At 36.3% G+C, this 24,256-nt stretch overlaps 1 protein-coding gene across 4 annotated transcripts in view; it reads left to right on the top strand.

The window, feature by feature from the left end:
* DENND2C (DENN domain containing 2C) overlaps positions 1-24,009 on the top strand; it is a 73,062-nt gene extending 49,053 nt beyond the window's left edge. For all 4 annotated transcript variants that reach the window (XM_063105957.1, XM_063105956.1, XM_063105958.1 and 1 more), the window contains 13 exons: positions 2,486-2,530; positions 4,433-4,620; positions 7,914-8,023; positions 9,562-9,631; positions 10,300-10,377; positions 10,959-11,099; positions 11,579-11,727; positions 12,225-12,402; positions 14,644-14,685; positions 15,858-15,963; positions 20,367-20,603; positions 20,847-20,933; positions 22,080-24,009. In XM_063105957.1, the coding sequence (XP_062962027.1) occupies positions 2,486-2,530; positions 4,433-4,620; positions 7,914-8,023; positions 9,562-9,631; positions 10,300-10,377; positions 10,959-11,099; positions 11,579-11,727; positions 12,225-12,402; positions 14,644-14,685; positions 15,858-15,963; positions 20,367-20,603; positions 20,847-20,933; positions 22,080-22,111 (1,463 nt within the window). In that variant the 3' untranslated portion in view covers positions 22,112-24,009. The remainder of the gene's footprint in view (positions 1-2,485; positions 2,531-4,432; positions 4,621-7,913; positions 8,024-9,561; positions 9,632-10,299; positions 10,378-10,958; positions 11,100-11,578; positions 11,728-12,224; positions 12,403-14,643; positions 14,686-15,857; positions 15,964-20,366; positions 20,604-20,846; positions 20,934-22,079) is intronic.
* Positions 24,010-24,256: the final 247 nt, after the last annotated feature.

The following is a 24,256-nucleotide window of genomic DNA, read 5'->3' as shown; positions in this document are numbered from 1 at the left end:
AGCTTTATTGTCACAGTTCTCAGATTTTCGTTTTCCTCCTTAAGCTTTTGGCTGTATATCACACAATGCCTAATAGAACTAGATAATTATATTTACCTACTCTGTCAGTACATGCTAAGGTTTACAGAATGTATTTTAATCTAAGCATTTCTTAACTTTCAGTTTTCAGGTGTTATAAAATGCTTTATTGTCCCTGTTCAATTCTGTCATAATTTTGATGAAGCCACATATAAAAAAGAGATAACCTAATATTTTTTTGATCCCTACGATTCTCAATAGATTTCCCTTTTGACTCATAATGCCCTTAGCTTTTCTTCAGTGTCTTGGAATGCAGGTCATTAAAACCCATAGATGTGAATATATTAGAGCCACTCAAATGATCTTTTCCAGTTATATTGCCTTTCCTCCTTTTCTCCTTTTCTTATCTTTCTTTCCAGACACTTCATAAACTCCTAAGAGGTGCCTGGTGCTAAGGATACAAACAGGACTCAGGAGTTCACAGTGTTCGTTTCTTCCTTCTAAACAATATTTTATAGCCCCACTATACTTTTTTGTCATGCTGGTTAATTTGAAGTTATAAAATCTATATAGTGCACAGTAACATTTAAATAGGTACTTTTCTGTACCATCTCTTATAACATCTTTGCCACCTATTTTATAATGAGGCAGAGTTTAATATTCTCTTATTCCTTATTATAAAATGAAAAGCCAAAGTTTCCCAAATCTCCTTCCGCCACTCCCAGAAAATTTTATGCACATGCAAATACTTTTTCTACTCAGTCTTATACTATTTAGACTTTGTATGCCTTCTTTTTAGAAAAAACTTACTTTAAAATGTATTTCAGAGCTCTGTTAGTATCAACACAGAGAGCCCCACTGCTGTACTATATTTTATTGTATAGATGTGAAAGAATTTTATTTAGTTGGTAGATATTTTGGTTGTTTCTAGAATTTTGTTTAACCTATTGCTGTTAAGTCATGTGTGTGTATACATATATATACAGGTGTGTGTATGTATATATATATATACACACACACACACTCGTGTGTGTGTGTGTGTGTGTATATGTGTATCTTCAAATAATGCTGCAATATGCATCCTTTTACTTATATTTTTGTATATTTGTAAGAATATATCTGTAGAATAAGTTCCTAGCAGTGGACTTACTTGATCAAAGAACATACGGATTTAAAATTTTTATAGCTACTGCCAAATTGTCCCACAAACAGATTATAACAGTTTATATTCCTACAAACAGCATTTGAAAATTCCTCTTTCCCTGTAATCTTCACTAGTACTGTATTTTATTAAAGCTTTTTTTTTTTCCCGGCCAGTATCATGGTTGAAACTTGTATCTTATTTGTTGTTTTAACGGATATTTCTTTCATTGTGCGTTTGGGCAATTTTCACGTTTGCCAGTAATTTATAAATCTTTTTCTATGAATTGCCTATTCCTACCCTTTATTCCTTTTTCTGTTGTGCTGTCTTTTTCTTCTTGATTTGTTACCGTTATTTGGATATTGAGAAACTTAGCCTTGTATCTGCAATGTGTTCACAAATATTTTCCTAGTTTATTGTTTACCTTTTGAGTTTACTAATGCTTTTTTATTCAATAGAAATTTTACAATCTTACATAATCAAATACATATATTTTTATGACACCTAGGCCTCGTTTTTTCCAACACATTTAAAGATTTTCCCTTTCTTTGCATTTTTCTTATTTTGCTTATTTAACTTTTCACACTTAATCTAGAAATTTTTCATTCATTCATTCAAAAAGGTTTTTATTTGTTTGGTAAATGGTCTTTGTGCCAGAATTGTGGTATAAAACATTCCCTGTGAAAACAAAATAGTTTTTTATCCTCAAGAAACTTACAGTTTGATTGGGGAAAAAAAGTACAGTGAAGAGCAATATGAGTACTGTAAGAATCAGGAGTAAAGGGAAGGTCACTATGAGCTATAGGGAGCTCAGAGACATCATAGAAAAGGTACAGTGTTACTTCGTAAACTCACTTGGTAATCTCTCTCTGCTAGCTCACACATTTTCATTTATTCTAAATTCATAGTCTGGTTGGTGTCTGGTTCTTGTTTAGCCAGTTTGGTGTTGTTCTACCTTTGGTACTTTATTTGGGAATATACAGACAAGGATGTAAATGTAGAAATGAATCCATTTTGAACCAGACTTGTAAAACTAGACTGAAATGCTGTTAATTTCTAGAGTTAGGGATGAGAGGGGAGCTGAGGAGTGAGAAAGGGTATGGGAAGAAGATGTAATAGAGTTGTGTCTTCTCTGAGCCTTTTATTCTGTTTTATAACTGTCCTAACCTGATATAAGCAAGTGGTTTGGAAAAAGGCTCAGCATCCTTATTATTCCTTATTCCAAGTTCCTAGGTTTGTGGAGGTTTTATATTGTTATCCTCACATACTTCCTACTGTTATACTCCACATACTTCCAATGCAAATGGAAACTTTCTCTCTTTTCAGGTGAAACCAGTGGGAACGAAAGTGATGCTGAGTATCTGCCAAAGAGTGAGTGAGTCAGTGGGGCTGCTCCCTTCCTGTGACGATCGTGGCTGTAGGTGGAGTGGCACCTACCTTTGTGATTAAGCATGTTTTTCCCATATGAAGTTTCATTTTATAGGTGACTTCTTCATTTTCGGAACCTGTTGAGATTTGGGGAACTAAAAGTACACTTTTGTCAGATGTTTAACATCATTAAAAATCTCCCATAGTGCAGTGAGGCAAACCAGTATGGTTCTTAGGATGAATGTTCTTAAGGGAGTGGCACAGAGTTGCTTGTCCAGACACATGTGTAGTAGTTTCCTGGCAGCCAAAACAGAGTATGTGAATCATCCCGAGACAAATACTTAGGATTAAATATCTCTCTCGCTCTCTCTTTTTTTTTTTTTTTTTGGTGGCTGGCGGGTACAGGGATCTGAATATCTGATTTTTCATAGTCACTCAGGTATAATTATTTAAGTAGTATTGAGAAGAGAAACATTTATCTCATTCTTATTCATAGACATTTATATTCCAAATTATTGTGCTGTTTATTTTCTGTTAAAATATAGAAGGGGCCATACAATTCTGGCTATATTTGTTCAAGCACTTCATGGTGCTCTGTATCCTTCATCTAATGAATTGTCACAGCAAGTTATTTCGTTTCCATATTGAGGCGTGGAAAAAGTAGAAGACATGGAATATCAAAGCTGAGTACAGGGCAGTTCCAAGTCTAGTACTATAATCTTGTGATTAATAGTCTCATGCTCCCTCCACTGGCCGAAATTGCTTCAGCTGTTTGATTCTGTAGCAGGACTGAAGGTGAAACTTAAGTCATCACCAGGTTCAGTCTAGATGTGTAAAGATGACTAATTTAGTGCTGTTGCCACTGAGAAACAGGACCTAAAATTTTCTTGGCTTGCACTCAGCCCTTTGGTGTAAGTGAAGCTTTGCCTGGAGCACTAAATGTACTAGATAATTCTGGAGAGCCACTCTTAAGTATATATTTTAAATGTTCTTAATATTTTGATCTACAGTGTTAACATCTTTTGGGGCAGAATGCATCATATCTTAAAAGAAAAAAAAAGATTAGAGGATGAGTCTTTCGATCAGTGGCTCAGAATGATATAGAAGCAAATCTCTGGGACACTTAAACTATTTCTTCTGCAAGTATACCATTTCCTCTAGTGGAGGCAACCCCAAATTGTTCAGAATTTAGAGATAAATGAGAATAGAGGATAGAGGCTATCCTGTTTTGAGTGGTATTGCTATGTGCTGTTTAAATATGCTTCCATAATTTCATTTTTTTGAGGAATAGTTTGCTGGTAAATGTTTTCTTCCACTTCATTTTTCCTTCTGGCATTTAGCAGATATGAGCATATATCCATTATTGTAATATGTACTAAGGAGAGAAGAGAAAAGGACAGCTTCTTTAATGCGAGGATAATTTTTGTTTTAATTTTATCAAATTTATTCCTTTCTGTACTTTACCCCCTGTAGGACTCAGTTCTTTTATCACATTCCCCCCTACTGCACCTCACGATTTCATGGTATTCCCAGCAGTGGTATCTGATGTTAGTCCAGTGCTTTTTCCTGATGGCTTCCTTGTGTCCTGGTGTGATGTCATGAAAGATGGGATAGCATAGAGTATGTGTTGGGACATACATAGAGTATCTTGAGACATGGAATGTTTGTCCTATTGCTGGCCAGAGGTGGCCAGAGCTGGCCCAGAGGGGCACTTGTGAGGGGCTGCACTTGTCCCCCAAGTATGTCATAGCCCTAACAGGTATGTCTGTGTGGCAGATATTGATTAGTCAGCATTCATTCAACAATGACGGTGTGAAGATCAGTTCTGTATGGGTCATGACCTTCGTGTGCTAGAGGCAATATGGGGCTACAGTGGGAAAACATTGCTCCATGATTTCATTACAGATCGTCACAAGCGCTTAACACAACTGCAGCAGTCTTCAAAGAGGAATCCTCACTACCAGACCTTGGAGCGGGATCTCATTGAATTACAGGAGCAGCAGCTGTTTGAACTTTTTGTGGTAGTGTCTCTACAGAAGAAATCATCAGGAATAAGCTATATTCCCCAGGTCATACAACAATTCCCTAGCAAGGTAGGTACAAGAAGGTCAAGAGGCGCTCAGGAATGTTCCTGTGTCTTTGTATTTATTTCCTCTCTCCTTGTTTATTGTTATCTCAGTCAGCTTTTACCAATACTGTACTTGTTGTAGGATCAGGTAAGTGACTTTGATGACATCTTATGTTAGGCATGACCTGCAACCAAGGAAAAAAAACAAAACAAAATATGCTCATTCTCTAAGTTCATTTTTTTAGTTTTGGCTCTGCCATTTAATAATCTTTAGCAAGTTACAAAGCCCCAGTTTTCTCCTCCTTAATGAGGGGAATAATAAATGTGGCAGAATAGGATAGTGGTTTAGAGCATGTACAGTGAGCCAACACTCTGCATTGGCCACTTGTTAGTTCTTTGAGCAGTACTTAACCTCTCTGTGCCTGTTTCATTTGTAAAATGGGAGTAATCATAATAGTATCTACCCCTTTGAGCTATAGTGAGGATTAAATGAGCTAATTTATGTAAGGCACTTAGAACAGTGTCTGACATAAGCTCTATGTAATGTTATTCATTATTCATAAGAATTTAATGAGATAATATATGTAAAGTGCTTAATGCAGTTCTTGGCACATAGTATGCACTTGAATGGTAGCTGTTGTTATTATGAACAGTATTATTTCATTTGCTCTACCTTTTTCAGAAAATCATTTATTTAATCAAGTATTTTTAAAATTCCTACTACTTGCCAGGATTAGATGATGGGAGTATAACTGACAAAGATCTTCTTAGTCAGTGCTCTCATAGAGCTTATTGAGCCTGTGAGCAAATTGAGCCCACAGAGATGTTTTTTATTTTTATTTTTTTGGTTTACATAGTGTTTTTGTGAAAACAACAACAATAATTTTTGTTGCCAGTGTTTAAAAATCATATTTCACATACAAATCTACATTTCTGCCTTTTCCTGAGAAACTGGAAAGACTGCTAACACTCAGCCTACATTCGTAAGTGGAATTGGCTGAAGCTGAGTAAGGAGCAGGACTTCATGGCATGTGACCAGTGTAGTCACATAAGGCCCCTCGCTTGGAAGGGCCCTGTGCTTGGGTCTTAAAGCCTTAGGTCATGCATGGTCTCACCTCCTGCTGCCTCCCCAGGATGGGTTCTCTAGTTGTCCTGTTCCCCACCACCTGGTTCCTGGAGCCTTGTCTGGCTTCCTTTCCCACCCCCACTCAGTGACCACTGCCACCTTATGTCCCTTGCAGGGGGTTGGGCACAAACATGGGGAGGGCTGGGATCAGTTGCCCTGCAGTGTTTCCAGGAAGGGCATGGGGGCAGCCCACTGTGCCCTGGGTTGGTAGTGCCACGTGTGTTCAGTGGGTGACTCGATGGGGGCAAGCCTTTCCACCACCCCCCATCCAAATACCAAGCATATTCTTGAATGGAGGCTATAACCCTTTGGAGTTGCCCAGCTGCCATAGGTTGGAACAGAGATGCCTGGCTCAACCTCCCCACCCCCAGTTGGGACACAGTGTCAGTTCTGAAGCTGGCCAGAGAGGAAACCCAGCAGCTGGTAGGCTACTTGTGTATCAGATTGCCAGCCAGGGCCCCTGGGTCTACACTGGTCCCTGAGGGAGCATGACAGTAAATAGCCAATAAAAACCCCATTACAGATTGAGAGATCTTAGAAGAAAGGAAAAATGTTTTTTTGTTTTGTTTTTTTTTTTGGCAGCTAGCCGGCACGGGGATCTGAACCCTTGACCTTGGTGTTAAAACACCATACTCTAACCATCTGAGCTAACCAGCCAGCCAATATTTTATTTTTTATTTCATATTTAATTTTTTGTGCTTTTTGAACAAGGGCACCCACATTTTCATTTTGCAGTATGGCTCTGCAAATTATGTAGCTGGCCCTGGTAAGGAGTGATCCTTTTAAATAGAGAGATTTAAACATTTTCCAGCTTATTACTTGGACCATTTCTCTCATCTAAATTATCTGCTTGGCCACTTTAGAACTTTGGGCGTTATAATCCTGCATTACCTGTTTCACTAAAAAAAAGCTAGTGAAACACAACTGTACTGGAGTCTAAGAGATATTTCCTGCATGGGTTCTCATTTTTAAGAATGTCTTCAACACTATCCCTACAGTAAATAAATCAATAAATTTAATTTCTCATAAAACTCTTCAATGTAGCCTGAGAGCACAATGTCACAGTACTGTTTAGTAAAACAGTACAGTAATAGTCTAAAGTAATATAATCTGGTTAGTTTTAAGTAATGAAATTTCCCATCAAGAGGAGCTTAATTTTTTTTCCCGGTTTTGATCAGTCTTACAATTGCAGAAGGAAATCTGAGCCTAAATTAATAGGCTTAGAACCAGACAACAACCCAATTTGGCAGTGATTCAGGTATGTTTCTAAGTAAGCTATTTAGCATCTTTGTGCCTCGGGAACCCATAAATTAAGGAGGTAAAGAGCTGATCAGGCCCCTTTTCGATTCTGTTGTGGAAAACCTTGAATGAATATAATTGTGAATCATTTAACAATATAAAAATAAGAGACTATGACACAGCTAAAAATTTCTTACAGTGTTTTTCTGATTTTTAAGAGGTTAATATCAAAATGGTTACATGTTTTTGTAAAAGAAATTAAAGGATAGATCATTTTTATTAGTTATCGGAAAGCAATATGGTAATTAGACTTATGTGCTTGTTTTTATAGTGGACAGGTTATACTAATTCCTAATTCTTTTGATTTAATTAAATTTAGACTGTCTTGTCTTCCATGCTAAAATTTTACAGGAAGTTGCAAACCACTAGTTAGGTAGCTAAGATTATATGCTAAGTGAAATGATTATATATGGGATGGATTCTAAAAATAGTATCTTTTCTAAATAACGTTCATCTGCCTTTTCAAAGCATCTTTGATTATTGATCAGAGTGTCTTGAGCTGACTAGGTTTTTGCTATCAGTATATACTTATTTCATGTCCCTCGGTTCATAAAAATACGGGGTTCCCACTAGTGCATGAATCCTGAATTAAGTTTCCACCCGTAAATAAGAAACTACTTTCAGTCATCTCTCTTATACTAGATTATAGAATTACCATTTCTATGTAATGGTACCATTTCTATGTAAAAATAGGATTCTTTATTCTTAGTAACTCTGTTCTTAGTGCATTTTCAGTGATTTTCAGTCTTGGCCTTTCTATTTCGTTAAGCTGTACAAAACCATGCTAGGACAGCTGTTCAGGCTTATTAGAGACCTCTTTTCTCTAGACCAGGCTGACTTTTTTATTTCTACTTTCCACTTACATAGAATAATAGTCACCTGTCTTTTTTCAGGGTGATCATGGCTATAAGCAATCCAAAGACACTGAAGAGAGGCTCAAAGTTATCCCAAAATTTTGTTTTCCTGATTCAAAGGACTGGGTGCCAACCTCAGAACTCAATAGGTAAATGTGCTACTTTATCTGACTTCTATTTGTTGGAACTACAAAAATCAAGTATTTGAGAAATGGATAGAGCCATGAGTGAAGCTACGTGAACACAGTCACAGGTCAAGGATGCACAGTCACAGGGAGGAGAGGAAGAAACAAAATGAGAACATTTCCTATGTGGGGTTTGAAAAAGAAAAATACAGAATAATTTCATTGTCAAAGGGAAAACTAATTTGTCTCTTCAGTTTGCCAGTTCTGCAGAAAAAATAGTTCCATTCTACATGGAACCAGAAATGCCCCCAAGTGGACAGAAAAAGAAAAAGACTTGGACTTTGGGACTCCACCTAGAAACAGAAATTTTAAAAAGCCATGTCTTCATCTAGTTTCTCCTTCAAGTTGATAGAAGCCACAGCCTAGATTATATGCTCTCCTGTGGAACTTGAATACAGGGAGGCTTTTATTTGGGAGGTATGGGTATATTGAGAAGGGAAGTGGTGAAGAATTTCTTCCAAGTATCTAGAAGAATTTACCATTTTAAATTAATAAACCATCATCATCTCTGAATCTTGCTTGTAAACAGATAACTGCTTTGTTCAAAAGTGTAATTATTGATACTATTTAGGCTGAAAAGCTTGATTAGTTGAACCATACCACATGCTGATGACCTACTAGATGACAGCCTCAGCTGTTGCCTAAGTAGCTCTGCCCTTCAACCTCACGATGCTTCCAGACTAAGCTGCCGTCTCATAACCAGTTTAGCCTGATTGCCACTCTCATCTGTCAGCCGTCAATGTTGATGCTCTTGTGTTGTCAGTTGTACTGCTAACCACATAAGCAGCTTCTTTCATATTGGCCTGGCTGCTCCATAGTTGGCTTTTCTCCCAAACAAGTTATGTATTTATTCTAGAATATTTGCAAAATATAAAAGAGTAAATAAAAAACAAAAATTAGAAATCACTGGCAATCTAGTTATTCAGAGATAAATCACTAAATATTTTGGCATATTCCCTTCTACTCTTTATTCTGGGCTGTATATAGACATATATACTCACTATTCAAATTCGGATTTTTTTATTATGATTGAGTTTCTTTCTTGGGCATCTTTAGGTCTTTTTTTTGTAAGTTATTTATGCATGTATTTTGCCCATGACATTTGAGGAGTTGATATTTTTCCTGTTGACTTTTTATACATTATAGAAGAATCTGGAAGGGGAAAATGGCATATTAAAATCCTTTGTAATTTACCTGTATGTTTAACTAAATTGGACATTGAACAGAAAGAAAACAGGCTTGATTAATAGCTAGAGTGGATAATAAGAAAGTAAAAGGAAGCAACAGCATCAACAACTTACCCAATTATTCTCTCATTCACTCCAGTACAAGGCAAGATATTCTCAAGGCCTGAACATTCCCTAGGAGTAATGTGACTTGTGATAAATGTAATAATGCCACAAAATAACAGCTGTTAGACTCTAATTTTCGATTATTTGTTCCATGAGAAATGCCGTAAGTGATTGATTGGATCTCAAGGTAAATATTGGCTGTTTTTTCAGTGAAACGTTCTCCTTCGTCCTGACTGGTGAAGATGGGAGCCGGTGGTTTGGTTACTGTAAGAAGCTCTTGGTAAGTACCAGCCGTGTGCTGCAGAAAGGGTTGGTCAAGGAACAATAGAGTCAGACTAGGGACTTCAGAAACACTATCATTAGATAAGTTTGAGGTCTACTCAATGATTTGTGTATTAAAGATGCAGTGTTAGCTTTAAACAGTAAGAACAAGGTAGGGGGTAGCCATGGAATGTTCCAGAATAGATGGGATATGGATTTAGTTTATTTGTTTGGAATAGAGAAAGTAACCACTGACACAATGTCTAAATACCAGTCTGGGTATATTTGAGGAATGGAATACAATGAGCCAATTGAGGGAGCTCTGAGTTATTCACCAACCATATAAGGGCTTTCTTCTTGTTTAGATGCCTTCACTAAACGTGAAATAAATCATGCTACCATTTTTAGCACTTTTCCCATCTTTCAGTGTTCACCGAAGGTGACAGCTTGGTTTCTGCTCTGTACTAAAAATATTATTAAAAGTATTAATAATCCAAATTAGTAAAGACTTGTGCTGCTTGATTTTTCTTTTTTCTTTCCTTTTTTTTTTTTTTTTTTTTGCTGGTATGGGGATCCAAACACATGACCTGGGGGTTTTAAGGCTGCACTCTAACCAACTGAGCTAAGTGATAAGCCTGATTTTTTTTTTTTTTTTTTTTTTTTTTTTTGCTGTTTTTTTTCTTTTAGCCAGAAGGCAAAGGAAAGCGACTCCCTGAGGTATACTGCATGGTTAGTCGCCTAGGCTGCTTCAATCTTTTTTCAAAGGTGAGTGGAGAATGGGCCATATGAAAAGTAGTGTTCTTTCTGAGCACTGAGGAAGTTTTTGTTGCTGATGACTTCACTAGCCAATGTTAAGTGACATAGACTTTAACATATTACTTGAGAAAGGCTCCCCCTTAGTAGATTAGGAACCACAGGCCTGAAGGCTTAAACTTAGATCTCTAATTCAGCTGCTGTTGCTGCATAATCCTCATTTTGGTTTGTTAAAACTACTAGCTTAAAGGAGAACATAGCCTGAAGCTTATCTTGTTTCATGTCTTTCCTAGACCCCAAGTTCAGGATATCATTGTCAGTGTCACCTTCTTTGCCTCTCCTTTAGTGAAATGAAAAGGGGCTCCTATTTAAAAATAAATTGATTTATGTTAGTAACTTTTCTTTTCCTGGAAGTATAAAATACCCCCAAGAGATATGATGCTTTAATGAACTTGTATTAGTTGTAGAAGCTTATCTGTCTTAAATTCTATTTGTGTGATTTTCTAGTTCATACACCAAGGTTGGCAGTTCCTATAATAGGACTCTTTTATGTTTTTGAACTGAGTTCATAATAACATATTTTGTGTGTGTAGATTCTGGATGAAGTAGAGAAGAGAAGAGAAATGTCTCCAGCCCTTGTTTACCCATTCATGCAAAGTGTCATGGAAGCTCCTTTCCCAGCTCCTGGACGCACCATCACAGTTAAGAGCTACCTCCCTGGGGCTGGAGATGGGGTAAGTTAGCTCATTTTGAAAAGGTTTTATAGCCACCAAAAAGCAGGCCTTATGCTAATAGGCAGAATTTCTAGACCCCTAAGGGCATAGTTTTCCCTTTTTCATAAACTGTGAAGAATATGTTTTATTTCCATAAAGCATTGGAGAAATACCCAATTGATCTGTGAGATAGTTGATTCTAGACCCAGGACCCAGAGATTTTCTACCATACATAGATAGAGCCCCTTTGTAATGACAATTTCAATGTGATAAAGATTATATATACTATTGTCAGATGGGATAAAAGATTTTACTAGAAATTCACAGCACAAAAATAAGCTATTGGGTCTGGGGGTTAGTGTAAGCAGCTTCACAAACTCTTCGTAGTAGACGTTCTTTCCTGAATTTAACTTGTAAAAGGGTGACAGGATCTGTTAGTGTTGTCATTGGGGATTGTTTTTCCATCATCAGCTCCCCTGATTCAAATTCTTGAATTGCAGTCAATTGAACTCTGCCGACCACTGGATTCCCGGTTGGAACATGTTGATTTTGAATGTCTCTTTAAGTGCCTCAGTGTGTGTCATCTCATTCGCGTCTGTGCCTCTCTCCTTTTGGAGCGAAGGGTAATCTTTGTTGCCAATAGCCTAAGGTAAGAAATAAGTGAAATATGTAACTTCATACTAGTATTTTACTTGTTCTTACTATTTTAAAATTTGAGCATTTTTTAAAAAAAATGTAGGTTCAGTCTGTTAATTACCTAATGCTATAGTAACATGGATAGTTACAAATGGTAAATAATTGAAAAGCCATTTGCATTAGGCCATAACAATGACTTTTTTGGGTTGTAATAAATTTTCATTTTAAATGCATTTTACTTAAACTGTTGTTAAAATTTTTATTGCTTTTCTAAGTACACACTAATTTTTAGCATGATAAATTTTGGAGAAGAGTGGTATTGAAGTGAAACATTTTTTCAATAAATTAAGTTAAAAATGTTAATAAAATGTTTAATATTAATAAGTATTTATGGAGTTGTTAATCTGTGATCACTAACCAGCATTAATTTGTAATTCTTTAACATAATGTCTGAAATGCTCTTTCTGTGTTACTGTGTATGTGATACTATTTGCTTTCTCTGCTGGCTAGCACCCTGTCCAAATGTGGCCATGCTGTGGTAGCCACACTGTATCCATTCACCTGGCAACATACCTACATCCCAGTCCTACCAGCATCTATGATCGACATTGTGTGCTCACCTACTCCGTTCCTTATTGGAATCCTGTCTTGCTCCTTATCACAGCTCCAGGACCTACCCATTGAAGAGGTGAGATGGAAGAAATGGTACCTATGGGAAATACTGGAGCACTGACAAATGAAAATAAGTCATCTTTAATAGCGGTGAAATTATTTTTAATTATTAGTAGTAAAATAATTATTATTAATACGTTATCATCTTTTGGTATCTTTTTATTAAAATGAGAAAAATTCTATAGTACACAAGTCCAAAATTGTGTCTCATTTGCAATATTAACCATAGGTTCATTCTTGTATTATTCTAAAGGGTAGGGGTTTTTGTTTTGTTTTTTTTTAAAGTCAAACACAAAAACTACTCCGAGATAACTTAAAAAATTGTTTCAGATATAACGCACATATAGCTTAAGTGCCCAAAACAAAATGTATAGCTTAGTGAATATCACAGAATAAACACTTACGTAACCAGCATTGGAATGGAACATTACAGCAGTGGAATCAGTGCCAGCACCTTAGAAATCTGCATGATGCCTCCTTCTAATCTCTGTTCCCTTCCCTATCCCCCACAAAAGGTAACCACTATCTTGACTTTCATGGTATTAATTTACATGTTTTACTTTATAGTTTTACCCCCTAGGCATGCATCCCTAAACAATTTAATTCAGCTTTGCCTGGTTTTAAGCTTGATATAAATGGACTCATATATATATTTTTTGTCTGGCTTCTTTTGCTCAACATTACGTCTGTAAGATTCATCTATGTTGATGAATTTAACAGTAGTTTGATCATTCTAATTGTGTACTGTATTCCATTGTGTGAATGTACCACAGTTTCTCTTCCATTCTACAGCTGATAAACATTTGAGTTGTTTCCAACTTGGGATTATTATGAATAATTCTGCTATACATATTTGTATTCATGACCTTTTGTGTACATACATGCATGCAGTTCTGTGGATATATACTTGGAAATTGAATTGCTGGGTCAAGCATATTTTCAACTTTAGCAAATAAAGTCAAATTGTTTTCCAAAGTAGTTTTGCCAGTTTAAACTCCCTCCAATAGTATATGAGAGTTCCTGTTGCTCCACATCCTTGCCAACACAACTATCACCATTTTGTGTAATTTAGCCTATCTGGTGGGTGTGTAGTGGTACTCTCATTGTGGTTTAATTTGCATTCTTTGATTACTGTTGAGGTTGAGATCCTTCTATATGGTTATCAGCCATTTGAGTATCATCTTTTGTAAAATTTGTTGTCTGTCTTTCCACTGCATTGTTTACCGTCTTACTGATTTGTAAGATGAATTTTTATTTTCTGGATACCGACAACTTTGTTTGTGGTTTGCCTTTTCATTTTCAAAACTGGTATTTTTTTAATACACTGAGGTTCTTAATTTTAATGTGATTAACATTATCAATCTTTTCCTTTATGGCTAGTGTTTTTTGTGAGATGCTTAAGTTTTTCTTTACATTAACATCTTGAAGAAATCCTCCTACATTATCTCCTAGCACCTTTATTATTCTGCCTTTAACTTTTGGTTTTGATTCCACCTGAGACTTGATTTTTTTGTGTATAATGTAAGGTAGAGGTTGTTTCCTTTTTTTTCATATGGATAATCACCTGCTATCCTTTCGTATGGATAACTACATGCTAGTACCGCCTATTAAAAAGACTGTTCTTCCCCACTGCTATGCTGTGTTAACCTTTTTTAAAAAAACTTATTTAGGAAAATTTCAAACATACGTAAAAGTAAACAAGAGTGAAATGAATCCTCATGTGTCAGTCACCCTACTTTAATACTTACCAAGTTATGGCCAATCTTTATCCTTACCCATTCCTCTCTCTTGTAATATTTTGAAGAATATCCCAATACGTAATTTTATCTATAAATATTACAATATGAATCTCTATAAAGGCATTTTAAAACATAACCGTAATATCATTATTCTACCTAAAATTTAGTAATTCCTTAATATCAGCAAAATCCAGTGTTCAAATACCCAGTTGTCTCATAAGCTTTTAGTAATTTGTTTCAATCAGGTCCCAGATAACATCCACACATTGCATTTGGTTGATATATTTCTTAAGTCTCTTTTAATCTATAGGAGTGCATGCCATCATTTTTTTTTTTTTACTTGCAGTTTATTTGTTGTTGCGTTGATGGGTTAACTTTTAAATGGGCTACAATTTCGAGTTACTTTTGTTTAAAACTATTCCTGAAAGAATCAAAAAACCTTTCCTGATCTAGCAGTGCGTACTGTATTTGTCTGTGAATGTCTCTGGTTGAACTTGCCTGGCTCCTTTATTCCATAGGTGCTGATAGTAGATCTCTGTGCAGACAAGTTCTTACAGGAGGTGAGTGACAAAGGAGGTGATTATATAATGTTAGGATATAAAGGTCTCTCTGTAGATAATTGAACAGAAAATATGTGAAAGTACTTAGAGAAGATGACTCAGGCAAGACTTTTAGTTCGTACACATACTTGAATTGGCACTGTGGCCAATCATACAAGATTGACCTGAAGAATCTGGCTTGGGTTTATGGCTGTCTGTCCCAGAGAAGGAAGGAGGAAACAATAAATGTCATTCTCAAAAGAGGTGCCGCTCCCTTCAACTTCAGATGGGGTGACATATAAGCCTCTAATTTAATCACATTTAAAAAGCATTTATTAAGCACTGATTATTTCTAGATATTTTGCTGGGCAGTCAGAATCTAAAGATGAGTAAGGGCCTGGCCGGTTAGTTCAGTTTGTTAGAGTACAGCCTTATAACACCAAGGTCACAGGTTTGGATCCCTGTAATGGCCAGCTGCCAGAAAGTAAAATGAAATAAAGATGAGTAAGACACAATTAGAGCCCTCAGGCTAATGTGGGGAAGCAGACATATACAAAAAGTTTTAGGCATGTTATAATAGAAATTTGTACAAGAAACAGTAGGGGCAAAAAAAGAAATGATTATTTATTCTGGATATTAAAGTGGAAAGGAAGAGTTATTAAAGCCTTCTCAGAGCAACCCTCTGAATGTATATAACCTCTATATACATTTCTAAGCACTGAAACAGAGTGAAAAGAATGTTTCCCATGACTTTGTCTTTTTTTAAAATCAATTAGCTCATCACATTTGAAACGCCATTTATTTGGGGATGATCTTGTAATATAGCATAAGACTTGTAGATGAGAGATATTTGGTAGAAAGGTGCCAGAAAATTTTGTAAAGTATATTACTTATTTTTAAAAATATAGGGCCTGGCTGTTTAGCTTAGTTAGAACATGGTGCTGATAACATCAAGGTCCAGGGTTCAATCCCTGTACTACCCAGCCACCCCCCCAAAAAATATATATATATATTTAAAATATATATGCCATAAACATCATAGATTCTACTCCATATAGGGAAGGAAACTTGAGACTGACTCTTCAGCCAAAATAAATACAAAGTCACCTTTGGAATTTTGGGGGTGTACCTAGTGCATGTTTGAGACTTTCTCCCTTGATTCTCATACAAAATCTCAATTTTTTTCTCTTAAGGTATCTGATGAGGATGAGATTCTACCACCTAAACTTCAGGCTGCCCTGATGCAGATTTTGGAAGAACGAAATGAAATTTTGGCTCAGGAGCAGAATTTTTCACAAGGTATGAGACAAATGGACCAAGGACTTAAGATTGAGGCAGTAAATATTTACTGAATGCCCAGCACTCTGCTAAAGGATATACAAAAATAATATTAGATTGCCTATACCTATGAGCTTCCTTGCTAATTCTTAATATACCAGTCCCCCTTCTATTTCAGAACTTTTGCACTGACTCAATTACATTTACAGAATGCTTTTCCCCTAGATAGCCACGTGACTTCTGCCCTTCTGAAAGTCCATGCTCAAATGTCACTTTCTCCCTGAGGCCTTTCCTGACTGTCCTTTTTGAAAATTGTACCCATTCCCCTAGCACTCCCTCTCCTCTTCCCTTTGCCTTATTTTCCTTCATGGCACTTATCACCATCTGATGTGTTAGAATGTAAGTTCCATGATAACAGTGATTTTGTTGTGTTCCCTATCTCCAGTACTTTAAACAGTATTCAATAAGTACATACTCAATAAGTATTTTCTGAATAAATGGGCAAATAATATTTATTGGGTGATTTCTCTATACCAGGCATTACGCTAAGCACTTAGGATATATTTTATTTCATCCTTGTAATATCCTTATGAAGCAGGTATCATTAATCCCGATTTTACACATGAGAAAACTAAGTCTACTTACTAATGGGGAACATTAGGGAAGAAGCATATTTAGAGGAGGGATAAAAAGTTAAGCTTTGGATATTAAGCTTGAGATACCTATTGGATGTTCGATACCTAGCAGACATCCAACTGGCAATGTTACATAGGCATTTCTATACATGAACTGGGGATTCAGAGAAAAGATTTGGGCTAAAGACATACATTTAGCAATTTCTATTTTAACCAAGTCCAAAGGTTCAAAAATAAAAGTAAGAAAGAAATTGCTGTTTTAAAGTTGTGAGGCCAGATAAAGTGACCGTACAAAGTGAGTGTAGGTAGAAAATAACAAAGATTTAAGGTTTGATCTTTGGGTTGATTGGGAATGGTGTGTGGGGTTAGATTTCCAATTTTTGGAGGTTGGGAAGAAGAGAAGGATCCAGCAAAGGAGACTAATAGGTGCAGCTAGTGAAATAGGAGAAAAGCCAGGAGACTGTGTATATAGAAAACCAGGAATGTCACGTTACAGAAGCTGAGTAAAGAAAATATTTCATGAAGAAAAGAGTAGATTGTCTACGGCTACAAAGAGGTCAAATAAGATGAAGACTGAGGATTGACCAGAGGATCTGACGATAGGAAGGGCTCTGGAAATCTTGATAAAAGCAGATTCAGTGGAATGGTAGGAAGAGAGTGAAATTGAAGAGGGTTCAAGAGAGAATTGGAGTGCCGTTCAGCTGATTGTAAAATTTAAATGGAAGTACAAAGAGCCAAGAATAGCTAAGACGTTCTTGAAAAAGAACAAGATTGAAGAGCTTTATTACTAGACAGCAAGATTTATTATGAAGTCATAATAATTAAGATAGTTTGGTTTTGGTGCAGAAATAAATACAGCAGTGGAAAGAATAGAGAGTGCACATACATAAGGAAAGTTGATTTGTGTTAGCACCAGCACTGAATATCAGTGGAAAAAGTATGAACCATTGAATAAATGATACTAGGAGAATTGATCTTCCATATGAAAAGAAATGAATATGGATCTACACCTCACACTATACACAAAATTAATTTGAGTGGATTTGAAGACTTACTTTTAAAAATGTTTTTAAAAAAATAGAAGAAAATACTTTTATGTCCTTAAAACAGTGATGAGTTCTTAAAAATATGGCACAAAGAATACAGACCATAAATGAAAAAGATCAATTAATTTGACTATGTTAAATTTTAAAAATTTCTTTTCATCAAGGGATACCATAGGAAAGAACTAAAAAACAAGCTACAAACTAGGTGAAAACATTTTCAACAAATATAACTAACAAAGGAATAGTGTCTGGAATTTTTTTTTTTTTTTAAGAAAACTCCTACAAATCAAGAGAAGAAAAACAACCCAGTAGAAAAATGGAGAAAAGATATGAATAAACATTCATAGAAAAGGAAACATGAAAGGCTCATAAACGTAGGAAGAAATGTGCAACCTCATCAAAATTAAAGAAACAAATTAAAATCACAATGCGGTACCATTTTTTATACCTACCATACTGGCAAGGCAAAAATTTAAAAGTCTGACAATATCAGGTATTGTTGAGAATGTGTAAATTAGTTCAACTGCTTTGGTAAAACAAGTTGGCATTATCTGGTAAAGTTAAAGGTGTAAATATCCTATAACCCAACTATTTCATTTTCAGATATATGTCCTAGAGAATCTCTTGCACGTGGTCATTAGGACATAAGTACAGTAATTTTTATAATGGCAATGTATGTGATAAGCAAAAACTAAAAACAACCCAAATGTCCACTGACAGGAGAATACAAGGGTACTTCAAAAAGTTCACGGAAAGATTTGTATAATCTCATAATTCCATTTTTCCACGAATTTTTGAAGTACCTCTGTATAGCACTAAAAAGGAATCTTAAAAACACATATTGGATAAAATAGTGAGTTGCAGAATAATATACTGTTCTATATAAGAATATTATAATGTTCTATATAATGTTCAAAGACATACAAAAGCTAACAGTATGTTGTTGGCGTTACATACATGTGTAGTGAAACTATAATGTAAGCAAGGGAATGATAAATACAAAATTCCAAATAATGGTCACCCTCCTTGGAGAGTAGAGAAGAATACCATTGAGAAGGAGTCACACAGGGAGCTGATGAGATACTAGTAATGTTATGTTTCTAAGTTTTATAGTGGGTACTTGGGTGTTCATTTCACTGCTGACCTTATGAAATATTTCGACAAGTAAAAGAATATATAAAGTACATACATTAAAACAAACAAAGAATGGAAGAGAAGTTATAGAAAAACATAAATGTAAAAAGGAAGAGAACAAGATGTAAGAAAGTAGATACAACAGGTACAGACAATTCTGGCAAGAAACTTTGCCACAAAGTAGAGGAAAAATGGGGCAGTAACTGGAAGGGATGGGAGAGTAGGATAAAAGTTTTAAAGATGAATGCAGCAATGGACCAGCTGCAGAAGGGAAGAGATGAGAAAGATGTCTGTTGGACAAAATATAACAAAAACCTAGATTGCAGTCAAAATGTATTGTAGAAGACACCTTAGAAATCACCTAATCAGCCCTACTTCCTACACAGATGTGGACAGGCAACGAGAGTTAAAGTGAGCTACCCATTATGATACAGCTGCTTTACGGTAAAATTCTGACTAAACCTAAGTCCCTGATTCCCAGTCCTGTGGGGGAGCCCATGGAAAAGAGCAAGAGATATTGTGAAGAGGAAAAAAAGACTATTTGGATACAGAGGGAAAAGGAAGAGTCTAAGTTAAATCTGAGCTTTGACTGTGGGACCTAGAAGACAATATATTTTAGTGTATTATAGTGGTTGGGAATCACCTGATTTGGGAGTCCAACATCTCTACTTACTAGATGGGATGACCCTAGAGAACTTTGATCATTTGGAGTCTCAGTTTCCCCAGCTGTAAAAGAGAAATAATGATACCTACCTAATTGGATTATTATGTTTGTAACGTACTTTGTACAGTTCCTGATGTATCTTAAGCACTCAATAAATTATTATTTTTTACAGAGTAATCATGGTGCAATATGAAGTACGAGAGTTGAAGAGAAAACTGATATGGTGGGGAAATATAATGAATTTGGTTTTAGACTTGATATGGTGACTTTTAGACAAGTGGAATTTATGTGCTAATTAGACAGTCAAATGATGCTCACCCATAGGTAGCCTGAAAATGTACAAGGTAAAATATCAGAGCTGGAGATGTAAGGCTGGGAATTATCAACATAACCTGCTCTGTCTCTGTGCCAATTAACCCTTTAAGGAAGGGAACATTAAAGAAGTGGTCTGATGACCATGCTAAGAAAGAGGGGAAAAAAGGAAAGAGAAAAACAAATGCTTAGTCATAAAGGCAGGAAGGGAATCAGGCTATCAGGAGAGCATGAAGTTGTGGGAAATGAGAGAAATGAGGAAGGTGGTCAACACAAATGAAGCATCGAATTTAAGGAAGATAAAAATAGAAAAACATTAAATTTGGCTAGTTCTCACTTGGTAGCCTTTGACAGAACAGTTACCATGAAATCATAGATGTGCAGGCCAGGCTGCAAGATGTAATAAGAATGTGTGTGGGAAGAAAATGAAGGTAAGGATATAAGCCATTTGCTTCTTGCAAGTCATGGAGAGTGCAAGAAGCTAAGAATGAACATTCCTACATTTATTCTCAGTCCTTTAATCTATGATTTCTTAGATATGATTTCCATCACCAGAGCTGGTGTTCCCAGATACACAAAACTAAGGGGATTTTTTTTTTCTTTTCCTTCTTTTTTTCTTTCATTTTTTAACAGATGTGACACTCAACTCTCTGGTGTCTGAAGCATTTGTCAGATTTTTTGTGGAGCTGGTAGGACATTATTCTTTGAATATGACTGTCACTGAACATGGGGAGCGTGTATTCCTAAGGGAGCCATTCCGTAAGTCCCATACCTCCCGAAGTGTACGCCACTTCCTGGATCTCTTTATGGAGACTCAGATGTTTGCAGGATTCGTCCAGGACCGAGAGCTTCGGAAAAGCGGGGTTAAAGGTCAGTTTCCATCATAAAATTATCACTCTCTACTTAGTGATTACTTCAAAGGTTTGAATATAATATAAACAACAAATAGTATAAAGCTATAAGGTCTCAAAATCTGAGTTTATTATAGGACTCATTTATTTTGCAATATTGTTTTAGCCATGGAAATAAATTGGTAATGAGCACAGAGTTTTATTTCATTAATTTCCAGTCTTGAGTGTTGGACAGTTTCACCGACATGAATTTTCCTTGTAGGTTTGTTTGAGGTTCGGGCCCTCCAGTATTTGGAAACAATTCCTGAGTCTGAGCCCAGTGGGGTGAATAGAATTTTGCGGAGTCTTGGTGAGTTGCTGTGTTTTCCTGTTAGATAAATGCAGCTGGAAAAGCTGTGCAGTAAGCGGGCCTCATCATTAAGTCTTTATAATCAGATCTGCAATACAGCCTCAAGTAGGCTGAGCAGAAACCATTACCCTAGTTCCAAAGTGTTTTGGAGAAAAAGAAGTCTCTTTCTCAGAGGTTGGGATTCTCTATCAGAGTGGTCTATGGGGCTCTTTCCCTCAGGTGAAGCTCCTTAAACTATCCCGTCATGATATAAATTTGCATGTCATGATTATTAATCTTTTCTAGGTCACATCCCTTGGATAATCTTATAAAAACTGTGGTCATTTTTCCCAGAAAAATGTACTTAACAGCATACAGATAAATTTTGCGTATAACTTTAGGGTGTTCATGGATCCCCTGAAGCCTATCCTTTGACTCCAGATTTAAAACACCTGGTTTAGAGGGACTCTGAGGCAAAAGAAAACTTCTTAAAAATCTCTAATTTGACACTTCATAAAGAAACAGTTCATGATTTTCAATTAACCATATGATATAAGAGATCAGTGGTGTAGCTAGCCTAAAACAATGAAGAACCTATATTCTGTGGTATTTATGTTGGTCTTTGAAATATATACCCCTAAGTAGGCCCTCTCCGTAACTAACTGAAAGACCATAGACAAATTATGCCTTGGGCTGTTATTTCATTTTTTGTTTTTTGTGTGTTTTGGCACAAAAGTCCCCAGCACAGGGATCCAAACCCTTTACCTTGTATTAACCAAGTGAACTAACAAGCCAGCACCATCTTCGTACTGTGGGGTTAGATTAGATCAGTAGTTCCCATCTCTGACTGCCTATTTTAATCTCTGGGAAGGTTAAATTCTTTTTTCCTCTGGGCTTTAGGAAATCTCTGGGGAGCAAGCCTGGTAATTTTAACCTACTGGTTTTAGGGTTGAAAACCACTGGATTAGATGACGTCTGAATTCTTTTCTACCTCTACAATTAGACACTTAGAGAGAGGGTTGGTGTTTAACACGTCAACAGATAGCTTGAGGTGGCAGCTTAACTCTTGGGCTATTGTGAATGACTAGGTTGTTAATCCCTTGCATCAGATAATGTACAGTAAATAAAAATGAATCTAGAATTCACTCTACCTTTTTTTCCCTTTAGGAAGTAAAATGAAATTTCTGCACAAGAAGTGAAATCTTTGATTGACTGTCTCCATCCTAAATAGAACAGAAAGTGCCAAAGGAAATATTTTCCCAAGGGTCAGGATGCCTTGAAGTATTCTACAAAAATCCTTGAATTTTTAAAAGGTTAAAGAGCCACTCAGGCTCTCAGAGGAGGAGTCTCCTGTTGCTGCTGTATTAATTACTGGAGAATTGTTGGGAGTAGTCTGGAACCAACGCTCTCTTTACTTTCTATTTCTTTTACAGTGGCCTTTTCTATTTGATTCTTGGACTCAGTCTTTGTCTTTTGTGCTTAGTGTATGAAGGCAGCTGTCTTTTACGAGGGAAAGGCCTGTTGGTGTTGCATTTATAAAACAGCTCAAAGATGAGTGTAATGAGAGAAAGGTTGAGTTTAAAGTACTAGACAGGCATTATAGAAGTAGAGAACACTAGCCTAACACACATAATTCTCATCACTGAAATATCATGGCAGCTTTAAACCCATAAGCTGTTTGAGCTGGGCTAAGGAATATACTCACCATATATCTCCTTTTTTGTGTGTGTGGCTGGCCAGGATGGGGATCTGAACCCTTGACCTTGGTGTTATCAGCACCAAGCTCTACCGAATGAGCTAACAAGTCAGCCCCTCATTTTTTTGTCTAATGTTCTATCTAGGGAATCTCACTTATGTGGAAGCTCTACTTGTTTGCACTGTTATTGAGTACCTTATAAAAGTGACATCTTGCAACTCCTCCTCCACATTGTGTGGCATTTAAGTAGCTTGTCCCTCACGTGTCGACATTAAACTTTGCTGAATCATAGCTAATAGGAAAATGTCCTCTCAAGGGCATGGGAACTACCTTTTTTTTTAGTGTCCACCATGTGCCACGTACTGTGGTACATGTATGTATGTTACCTTATTGAATACTTTAAGTCAACTTTATGAGATATATATTTACATCTCCTATTTCCTAATGAAGAAACTGGAATTCAAAGACATTAAATAACTTGCTGAAAGTTATACAACAGAGACAAAACTGAAGCCAGGACTTTTATGAATACAGAGAAAGTTGGTTAGCCCTACAGATGGAAATTTGAAATCTGTAGGATTATACCTCTTTTAAAAGTTTTCTATTAAGTGTACCAGAGCTACCTCTCAGCTCTGAGGATAAGAAACTTTAAACTATATAGGTGCCTACCTGAGATTCTTTTTTGATTCCCCTAGAATTGTTGGAATTTTTGCCCTAATTGGACTCAGAATATGAACATTTCCTGAGCATACACCACTTAATCATCCAGAGCCTTAATATCTAAAGTAGTAGTACTGATTGGAAAGAGGAATTTGTCAGTGATGATGCAGTTTTCATTGGTAAATGTTATAGCAAATGTCAGTTTGTTTTCTCCTTCTCCTGCTAATGGTTTTAACTGGCATACAAAATATTCAAACTTACAAAACCTTGTAAGTTGTATTGTGATACAATTTATTGACACTGTTGTCATTACAACCCATTCTGGTGTGCATGAATGAGTCTGAAGCAGACACCATATAATATTGGTGCTGTGTATTATAATTCCTACAAATGCGTGGTCCAGGGAACATAACTGAGCCTGTCTTTTTTTAAACGCTGATTAAGCAGCTAACCCCAAAGGGGCTCTTATGAGACACCTCCCTATTTTGTCTCTTGTTACACTCCAGTCCTGAGGGAACAATTTGTAATTGGGTGTTTTTAACATGATACCCCCATGTTACCCCACTGTGGTGGATCTTTGTTATCCCTTGTGAGAAAACCTTTGCTTCAGGGATGGGAATCTTACTTTATTCCTGCAATCTGAAGCTGCTTCCTTTCCTTAGGTCTGTTGTATTTTGTTTTTGTAAAGTATTACGAATTCTGGACATGTCTGTAAAGGAATTGCTGAATATTTGTATGAATGTTTACAGATCTTTTGATGAATAAACATATAAAAATTCCACAAATTTCTTGGAGAATTGCTTAAGATATAAAGATCTTTTACTTCACTCAAATCTATAGTTAACACATGTACCTAATGATAAATTATATAATCCGAATCGATCTTTAGACTAACCAGGCTTAATAACCGTAACCAGCATTTCCAGGCTCTTCGCAGACCAAACCTGGATCTAGACTGCATATATGGTCGGACGACCTTATTTGGTCT

The sequence above is a fragment of the Cynocephalus volans genome, chromosome 8 (assembly GCF_027409185.1).
Source record: "Cynocephalus volans isolate mCynVol1 chromosome 8, mCynVol1.pri, whole genome shotgun sequence".
In the NCBI taxonomy this organism is placed as follows: Eukaryota; Metazoa; Chordata; class Mammalia; order Dermoptera; family Cynocephalidae; genus Cynocephalus; species Cynocephalus volans.
This window is presented reverse-complemented; position numbering and strand designations above follow the sequence as displayed.